The sequence below is a fragment of the Enoplosus armatus genome, chromosome 9 (assembly GCF_043641665.1).
Source record: "Enoplosus armatus isolate fEnoArm2 chromosome 9, fEnoArm2.hap1, whole genome shotgun sequence".
Classification (NCBI taxonomy): domain Eukaryota; kingdom Metazoa; phylum Chordata; class Actinopteri; order Centrarchiformes; family Enoplosidae; genus Enoplosus; species Enoplosus armatus.
Window position 1 is genome coordinate 12,823,301 of NC_092188.1, and position 9,950 is coordinate 12,833,250.

The 9,950-nt window shown below is 43.9% G+C and overlaps 1 protein-coding gene across 1 annotated transcript in view; it reads left to right on the plus strand.

Moving 5' to 3' along the window:
* itga8 (integrin, alpha 8) overlaps window positions 1–9,664 on the plus strand; it is a 36,592-nt gene extending 26,928 nt beyond the window's left edge. The window contains exons 20-30 of the mRNA XM_070911312.1: window positions 36–183; window positions 932–1,024; window positions 3,531–3,610; window positions 4,114–4,194; window positions 5,458–5,563; window positions 6,822–6,980; window positions 8,347–8,463; window positions 8,599–8,712; window positions 9,176–9,277; window positions 9,361–9,483; window positions 9,575–9,664. Of these exons, the coding sequence (XP_070767413.1) occupies window positions 36–183; window positions 932–1,024; window positions 3,531–3,610; window positions 4,114–4,194; window positions 5,458–5,563; window positions 6,822–6,980; window positions 8,347–8,463; window positions 8,599–8,712; window positions 9,176–9,277; window positions 9,361–9,483; window positions 9,575–9,664 (1,213 nt within the window). The remainder of the gene's footprint in view (window positions 1–35; window positions 184–931; window positions 1,025–3,530; window positions 3,611–4,113; window positions 4,195–5,457; window positions 5,564–6,821; window positions 6,981–8,346; window positions 8,464–8,598; window positions 8,713–9,175; window positions 9,278–9,360; window positions 9,484–9,574) is intronic.
* Window positions 9,665–9,950: the final 286 nt, after the last annotated feature.

Sequence of the window (9,950 nt, forward strand, 5' to 3'; positions counted from 1 at the left end):
AACACACACACACACACACACACACACACACACAGGGATCGCTCAGAGCTGGTGATTGGAGATGACAATCTGGTCATGTTGACCATAACTGCGGTGAACCGTGGAGAGGGAGCCTATGAGACAGAGCTCCACACACTGATACCACCGGAGGCTGACTATATTGGAGTGAAGCGCAGGGTGGAGGTAAATAAACACACACTGCACACACGTTTGTCTGAAATCAGTTATACTCGTTTGATGTCAAGGGCCAGCAGGATGGATACTGGAAACAGACATATAGGCTTGAGGCAGTCGTCTCATCGTGATTGAAGCATGTGCCAAGTGGTCATATGAAATGAGGAAGTGAGCTATTTGAGGCTGCAGTTACAGTACGACATCACATCCTGTTGTGTCTCTGTGGTGTGTGTTTGTTTGGAGTGATTAAGGCGAGGCTATCAGCAGGGTACGCTTTACTGGCAACAGCCCAAAAGCCCCTATTATGATTTACAAGCTGCATTAGTGACCACGGAAATGGATAGGGTCAACTGCTGTGTGTGTGTGTGTGTGCGTGTGTGTGTGTGTGTGTGTGTGTGTGTTTATGTCTGTGTGTGTGTGCGTGTGTGTGTTTATGTCTGTGTGTGCATGTGTGTGTGTGCGTGTTTGCACGCGTGTGTGCGCTAATGAGTGTGTAATGGGGCTGTTTGATTGATGAGGTTGTTACTGTCAGAGCATTCATCACTCTTCCTCCCCTTTCCTCCCTCCTTCTCTTTCTCACTCCCTCGCTCCCTTCCCCCTTTGATGGTGTTACACTTCCCTCCGATGTCCTTTTCTTTCCCCTCTTGACTCTCAATGCTCCCTATTTGTCACTTTCATCCACTTTTGCCTCATCATCTCTCTCACTGTACTTGTCCCTTTCTTTTTCCTCTCCTGTCCTCTCCTCTTCTCTCTTTAGTCCCTTTCTCAGCTAAACTGCGAGTACAAGATGGTCAATGAGTCCAGAATGGTGGTGTGTGACCTCGGGAACCCAATGATAGCTGGCACAGAGGTGAGTTGTTACACATCAAAGCACAAACACACACACACACACTTTTCACTAAAACATCCCTTTCAAACGTCCATGCTAAGAAGCTACGGCTGTTACTCCTCAGGTTTAATTCAGACTGATTGATGGTTTCCAATGATTACTGATCATCACCTTGACCCTCATTCCACACACTTTGACTCCCTTGACTATGCTTCACACTCAATGCGTGTGTGTGTGGGTGCAAATGTGTGTGTGTAGTGTGTAATAATAATCCATTTAGCTCTTGGATGGCTGACACATGCAGGAAGCCAAGGCTTTGTAAAGTAAAGAGTGGTCCCTTCCTACATGAAATTCTACCACGTCGGTGTACCTATGTGTGCCACAAAGCGTGTCACATGTGCTTCAGTGTGTGTGTGTGTGTGTGTGTGATCAAGTGTGTGTAATACTGTGAATGTGGGGTTTTTATAAACGTGTCAAGGCCGGCACAGAGGTGCGTTTGAGCTCTGGAGGTGACACACGGCATACTGATAAATCAATTATGTGGTCATGTTTCACTGTTGGGGGAGGAGAACAAAACAAGGCATGTGAAAGGGACAAGGCATGTGTGTGTATGTGTGTGTGCTCCACAGCCATCCAGATGTTTCCCATATTTAACTCTCCCCTTGCCCCGTTGGACGTTCAGGAATCCATGAGTTCATGCAGAACATACCTCCATATACCCCATACAGACTCCAGTTATATTGTGCAACCAAATAGTTCTCATCACTGGAGTTCATTCCTGGTGCCACATGACACAGCTGTAGTGCCTCACAGAGCGGGCTGATCAGTGCAGGAGGTACATGCCTGAAGGAAAGCTGGTTTTGGCCTCTCTATTTGTGCCTGCCTGCATCTCTTCAGCTGTTCTTTCTCTTTTTGTCTTCATTTTAGTTCAATGAACTTTGGTGCTTAAATTCAGCATATTTTGCCAAAGCTTTGGTAGCAATCAATAATGAATGATAACATTAAGGTAGAGCTATAGATCAAGTAATCATCCATCAGCTTTCAGTGGAATCCTGTTGTGATGATATGATCACATTGTGTTGCCTTCTCACCTAATACAAAGAGTGATGTCTGCACACTGACTACAAACCACAGCGGTATCTTCCTCAAGTCAAATGACCAATTATATTTAGATATCGGAGAATTCTTGTTAACATGGTAACCCTGTAAGTGGCTGTTATAAGTTTTCATGCCTCTTTAAGCACAGCAGCAGTGCTCAGTTGAATTGGTATTTGTTCCCATGGATACCAATAATAGCAACGTTGTATGGCTGACAAAAATGCCTTATAATGCATTTAGAAACTTCTCAAACCACTACTTCAACATAAACCACTTCTCTCAGCATTGCTCCAAAGAATCACTGTTTTGCCAAACTGTGGCTGAATACAGTGCTTGTGGCAACGCTTTGTAGCTTCAAGGAGGGCAGTAACACAACACAGAAGCAGTGCATTTAGCCATATTGTAGCAATATGATAATAATTTAGAATACACTGAGCATACAGATGGACAGCAGAGAATCTGACAACACTGCGAGAGTGTTTTGAAAACGTTTCTGTGGATGTTTTGATGATTTTTCTCCACCGTGAAAATGTACAATCCATTGTAACCAACATAAATTCAAGCTGACCACAGCTGCTGGCCTCTCTAAAGGACAAATCTGCAAACTTTTAACAGTCACCTTTCAAGCTGGGCTCAAAAAACAGATTTTTAAGATTTAAGACAATCCTCCTCTGTCTGTGGCAGGGACTATCCAGCTGATAGTGACGTCTTCTCTCTGACCGACTCATTTGGTGTCTGTCTCTTTAGATCTTTCCTGCCTGCCTCTTCTCCACCAGTCTCTCTCTCTAATGTGTCCCATAAAGATGGCCTGACTTTGTAGTCCCTCACCCCGCCCTCACCCCCCACCGCAGGCCTGCCTCGTGAAGTGTTAGTGCGAGTCTGCATGCTGTCAGTTCCCTCTCTGGACCATGTGTTTGACCTGTTGTTCAGTAGAGCTCACACACACACACACACGTTCACATGCGCGCTCACAGTGTCATACAGTGACAAGCACACACACACACACACACACACACACACACACACACTGCTGCGGTAAAGTTGATGATGAGCTAAATCCTCCACGTGTTTTGAGTTAGCCTAGAGGACAGGGGATTTAAACTGGCGAGAGACAAGAACCTTAACTATGGCTTTTAAGTGTGTGTAGTCTGGATTTTCTCAGATTTTAGATTTCTGCTGTTGTCACAACACACACACACACACACACACACACACACACACCTGATCTTCTGCCTACAGTATGTAACAACAGAAGAGAATGTAGTTAACAGGGATTTCACTGTTGATTACAGGACACTTTAAACATGATATGGCCTTTGATGTACAGTTTCGTCTCAATTCTCTTTAACTGTCCTCCTGTTTCTCCTGTCACATGTTTTTTATACGTCCTCTCTCTTCTTTTTGCCTCTTTCTCCACACTCGTGCCCAGCTGTCTGTTGGTTTGAGGTTTTCTGTCCAAAGGCTGGAAGACGCCGGACCGAAGATCAGCTTTGAGCTACAGATCCACAGGTGACACACCCACCGACTCTCACGCATACCCCCCACACACACACACACCCATACATACACACACACACACACACACACACACACACACACACACACACACAAAGAGTTGTTTGTTTCTTCTGAGCCATGTAAATAAGTTCTGTGTCTGTCCTCCTGATCCCGTTGCTGTCTGTGGTTTGATGAAACTAACCGCAGACACAGAAGAAGACAGATGGCCCAGAGGAACTCCAGAGTGGAGACAAGCTCTACACAACATGTTCACTGTTTGCTTCCTTGTGTTGATTTCAATACATCACATCACTAGACACAGACGGTTAGATGCTGGCCAAGCCCGCTGCCAGAGCAATTCCTCTTGGAGTCAACTGAACATAAAAATACAGCTTTATTATAAGCATGTTGTATCACAGCCTCCTGTAAAGTGTTCGAAAACAGATACAGAATGTAGAGGATAGTCAGTGTGATGTGTGCTTCATTTTATTTAAACTCCCTGTGTCTCTCCACAGCTCCAACAAAGATAACTCCGACAGCAACCCAGTCAGTTTGAATGTGTCCATCGTTGCTAGAGCTCAGCTCGATTTACGCGGGTGAGTCAAGCGTCTTTGCGTGTGAGCGCGTGGCGTCCTCTCTGAGAAACAGTGACAAAATTCTTTGCTGCCGTGTCGGCTCCACAAAGATGCCATTGATCGGGTTTCAGCCTAAACTTTTTGGTCTTTGCAGTGTTTAAATTTGCCCCTTTTATAATGTTTAAATTTGCGGAGCCTGTTTATATACAAATGGCAAAACAGCATGAAAACACATTTCTAGAAATAAATTTGAACTAATCATGTGCACATGGGATACGTCGCCTTCGACATGTTCATGGATGCCCCTATGCCCACTGACACACACACACACACACACACACACACACTTCAAAGCTTGGAGCCTTGTGTGGCGTTGTTTGGGTGTGGTCAGTTGTATATACAAACAGAGGACCTGGGATGAGAGAGGACGAGGAGTTCCTGTGTTGTTCCTGTGCTGCTGTGAAACTGTCCTGGCTCAGCTGTGTCCATCTAGCATTTCAATTTGTATTTTGAATTATAAATCACAGTTGTTGTAATACATAGATGTGGTATTTGCTGTAGAATTGTCTTTATAGAGGGTATATGAATGTTTTAAAAGCTAAAAAAAAAGTGCTTAATTTCTCTTTTGAAAGGTACTTACTGGCCACTTTATTAGGTACACCTGTACAATCTAAAGCAATCCAATGTCATAGAGGTATTAATTAAATTATATGTTTTAGCACTGAGGTCATAGTTAGTGGTGTTGTTGTACTGGATTGCATTATATTCAGAGGTGTTTCTAATATTCTGCCCCCTCATGTATGCAAATGTAAAGGACAAAACATTAGAAACACCTCTCAATATAATGTAGTCCAGTACAACACCACCTCTAATTATGACCTCACTAATAAACATATAATTTAATTTATTTTCCAACAATGTCTAAAAAATCTGACCTAATAAAACATAGCTGTTAAAGTGCAGGTCTTTCTTACTGTTATACTCACTGCCCATAGATTCAGTACAATGATAAAGTTGTCGGTCTCTGTAATAATTCCTCTTCCCTGTACTAGACACATTCCCATCCTAGTGCAACCACAGTGTAAAAAATGTGTGCTTGATTGTTGAGCCATAGTGGAGGGATACAACACAACCAGACAGTAACCCACAGCCCACAGCTAGGAAAAAACACTTAACACTGAATGTGTTACCAATGACCAATAACACTGCTAACATTCATGTAGTCAGTGAGTATTATATGGTGTATATGCATCAGTGTCACTGAGCCGTTTCTCCTCTCCTCAGGGTGTCTCATCCCTCTCAGGTGGTGCTGCCATTCCCACGCTGGGAACCCAAAGAGAAGCCTGTCAAAGAGGACGACGTGGGACCACAAGTAACGCACATCTATGAGGTAAATGCATAGAATACATAGAAACACAGCCTGGACAGCTGAATCTCATGTGCAGAGGAAAGTGGGAAGGTAGAGGTGAGCTCAGACATGACGAGATGAACAAGTAGAAGGCTGTGTTGTTTTGTTTTTGTTGTTGCTGGTCAAGCGTGTCTCTGAGCAGACTGTTAAGATGAAAAGAGCAGAAAAAAATCTGTGTGGGAAGTCGTGAATTAGGCTACAGCAAGAGGGGGGCTCTGGAAGGTGAAGTAAACAGTAACACACACACACAAAAACAGTAGCTCTATAAAGAATTGGGCTCTGGCTGATCAAAGGTCTCCAGCTCAGGAGTAATTACTGCTGTGAAGAAGCGGGAAAAAGAGAGAAGGGGGGAAAACAGAGAAGGGAATAGGGAGCAAGGTAAGGAGGGAGGAGAAAGGACGGGAGGATTGCTCTTAAGACTGGACACAGTGTAATGAGTAAAGTTCATTGAGAGGAAAAACAAGGTCAAACAGAGGTACGGACAAATGGATAGAAGGAGGGAGGATGGCAGACAGAGTGGCGACAGTTTACAATAGGGGTATGTGTGTGTGTGTGTGTGTGTGTGTGTGTGTGTGTGTGTGTGTGTGTCTGTGTGCTGTACATGTGATTTCTTTTTGTTTTAAAGGGACGGCTGCTTCATTGAACTGGATTGCAGCCGCGTCTGGCCTGTCCTGCAGCTGATAATGATTTTCATTTGCGGTACTTTTCCCAGTAGGCAGCTGCTTCTAGTTAGAGAGGACAGAGTTTTTGCTCTTGCAGAATTCCTGCCCTGCAGCACCAGGATCATGTCCTGTTTGGTTGACTTGCTTCAGTGTTAATGACAGTGTGTCGGTGTGTGTGTGTGTGTGTGAGAGAGAGAGAGCGAGAGAGAGAGAGAGAGAGAGAGAGAGAAAGAGAGAGAGAGAGAGAGAGAGAGAGAGAGAGAGAGAGAGAGAGAGAATACAGGTCAGGGTAAAAAAGGAGGATTTATTGAATTGATAATTAATTTAAGCTCATAATTCAGTTATCCTGATTTTGATGGGGAATGAGGAGCCAGGTGATGCTGCAGGTTTTGCTTGTGTTGTATTTCAATTCCCTGCTAGTATTATCTTCACTAAAACACAGGTGGCCTGTGTCATCATCCCACAGTTATGATAACCTAATTATAGCCTCAGTCACTTGAGACCTACTAATAAGACAGAAGAGAGCACAATACTGACTTTCTGGAGGGGGGTTGTCTGTTCCCTCTCTCTCGCTCCAGCTCCATAACTCTGGTCCCAGCAGTATTCAGGATGCTGAGCTCCAGGTCGGCTGGCCTTCCCGTTTCCGTGACGAGAACCTGCTGTATGCCATGGAGATTCAAACTGACGGACCAATTAGCTGCAGGACGAACACCAGCCTCAACCTTCTTGGCCTTCAGGTAACATGACAACATATGAACATATACACGCTTATGCATGCAGAAACATGTTTAACAGTATTCCTCACCACTAATCTACCTTTCTTGCATACTATTAAACCAGCGAACCCCCTGCAATTTGAGACTTTTAGTTATTGTTTTGCTAGCGGCTTATTCATCCATCCGTTTCTCCATCACTCATACCCGCTTATTTAAAACATAATTGTACCCTTTGTTCTGGCTGTTTTCCATTTTCTTTGCCAGTTGGCTCAAAAGGAGGAGGATGGAGTCTTGTGCTTATTAGCAGAAATTAGAGCTGGAATAGTTTCCAATATCTATGATTTCATCTGCAGAGTAATTCAAAAAGAAAACATGCACTTATTTCAAAAAGTGCATAATTATGTCAGGAAGTGAAATGCTACAAGCTGTAATCATATGTGTAAACAAAATGAGTCTACACAGCGCTTGTGTGATTAAAGGTCAGGCCTCTCTGGTCAGAAATATGAGCAAGGTTACATTTAGTAAAACTTTTATTTTACAGTAATAGATTTACACATCTCGAACCATTATTGTCATCTGTGGCCTGTTTCTGCAGCTCTGTCACTTCACGCTCATGACTGAGTGACAGAGCTGCTGCCCACTTAGCTGCAGGAAGCAACTGTTGCTGCGCTTCCAAAATTAGTTGAGAGGAATCAGCACTTGTCCTTACATCTTAAGTCCATCGAGCTGCTCTCACAGCCCTCTGCCAGACTCCCCGCGGAGAAACAATTAAGATATCCAGCTATTATCTATCTGTGAGCTGTGACTTGAAGACATTCAGGTTACTCAGTCTTGTTGGCTGTCAGTCTGTCTTTTGTTGCTGTCAGCTTGACTGTGTGAGCAGCAATCAGGAAATAAAATCTTTTCAAATCCTTCTTTCAACAAAACACTTTTTGATCAAATGATAAATGTCACACTTTTGAGTTTCCATGTCTGGTGATTTTGTGTTATTTTATTACATCTCTTAAAACATCTGTAAAATCGTACTTTACAAACGTTATCAGGTCTGTGTTCAGGTCCACCATCTCCTTCTCATTGGCTGTCTGGGCTGCGTCAGATCTGAGCCCATGTGCAATACAGACCACGTTAAACCACCATTATGTGATAATCAATATGTTCTGAATAATAACTGTCCTCAAAAGACCCAAACACATGATGTAGAAGGAATGTTAAAAGATAAAACGAAGGGCTGTGAGCATTTTCCTCATCATCATCATACATTTCTAATCAAATGTCTACTTTAAGGATCGACCTAATTTGATCATCTTATGATTTCCAGTTGACTTGCTGAAATACAAAAAGTAAAATAGTCAAAATGATGCCAACTGTCTCTCCTTGTCTGTCTCAGATTTCCTCTCTCCAGGACACGCCTGAATTATTGGGTTTCTTGAGGAACACCAGCGCTCCGTCTCAGCGCCACAAACGAGCTGTCACTGCCGCTCAGAGTTATAGCGGTAAAACCTTGGTGAGCCTCACATACATGGTCATTCTCTCAAGAAGACAAACTAAAACAAACATTCATTAGTGATTCACAGGTATGTAATGTCTCTCCGCTCTCTCCGTCCTCTGTTTCCTCTCCACGCTTCTTGTTTCTCTGCAGAACTGCACCAATATCTCCTGTCTGAGGATCATGTGTGTGGTTGGCCGGTTGGATCGTGGGCAGAGCGCGGTGGTCAAGGTCCGCTCCAGACTCTGGGTGCACACTTTCCTGCAGGTCAGTGTCTTTGCCTGTTATCTTGAGATTTTCAGTTGATTACTCATTTGATGCTTTACTTCCTTCCTAGGTTTATCACTCTTTTTTTAGGGTTTGTCATTGTTTTTCCTGAATCATTGCGCAACTAAACTAGACTAAGGCTTAAAGTTCATTCCTGACCTTTGAAACAGCAGAAAACTATTTCACAGTGAGGTCCATTACGTCGCAGTTCGGGAGCTTATGATCAAATCATATGATCATCATCAGCAGATGGAGTTTGCCCAGTTGTCATGGAAGATGTTTAAATTCAGATTTTTTCGGAGCACTTTAGGGACTTCTTGTCCATGTTGGCTTAAAAGCTGAGGTTCAAAGTTCAAACTAAACTCCACTAAATGTGTGAAACTACAAAACCAACATAATAATTAGAATATGTGATTGGTCAAATGGCACCTTTTTAAATAATAATGTTGTATTTGTCTTACAGCGACGTAATGACCCCTACATTCTCAACTCCACTGTGTCCTTCATGGTCACAGCCATGCCGTACCGCATCCAACCCTCCACGCTGCCTCAACACACCACCTCGGTAAGATGCAGGCAGTAACAGAAGTGTGTGTCAGGCGTATCAGCACTTGCAAACATCTAACTGTATGTATCTGTGTCCTGCAGATGGGGACCTTGGTGTTATGGGGGACTCCTGATGTGTCGTTTGCTGTTCCACTCTGGGTCATCATCCTGGCCATACTGCTGGGGCTGCTGGTGCTGGCCATGCTAACATTAGCCATGTGGAAGGTACACATACACATCATCCACCATCCTCAGCATTCCTTGTGGTAGTTTAATTATCCAATATTACACTAATGGGTTCATGTGATTCCCTCAGTGTGGTTTCTTTGACCGGGCGCGGCCACCAGCTGACGATGACGTCTCCGACCAGGAGCAGCTGACATCTGATCAAACAGGGGACGCCTAAGACGGTGCGCGACAGCTCCTGTTTGGAGGACTGTGGTTTCGGAGGAATATGCACCTTCTGAGTAACTTAAATCAGATCTGAGATCTGTATTAGTTGGACCCTACATTCCTTGGCTGGAGGTCTTCTGCCTCTATGGTAATGAAACTGAAGACTGCAGCGCCACACAGACTGGGACCAAAGAACGAGGTTCAAACCAGACAGAGTGGGACCAAAACACACTTAACAGGCTCAATCACACACACATGTCCATTGTTTATCCATTGTGATGAAGCACCAGAACTGAAGA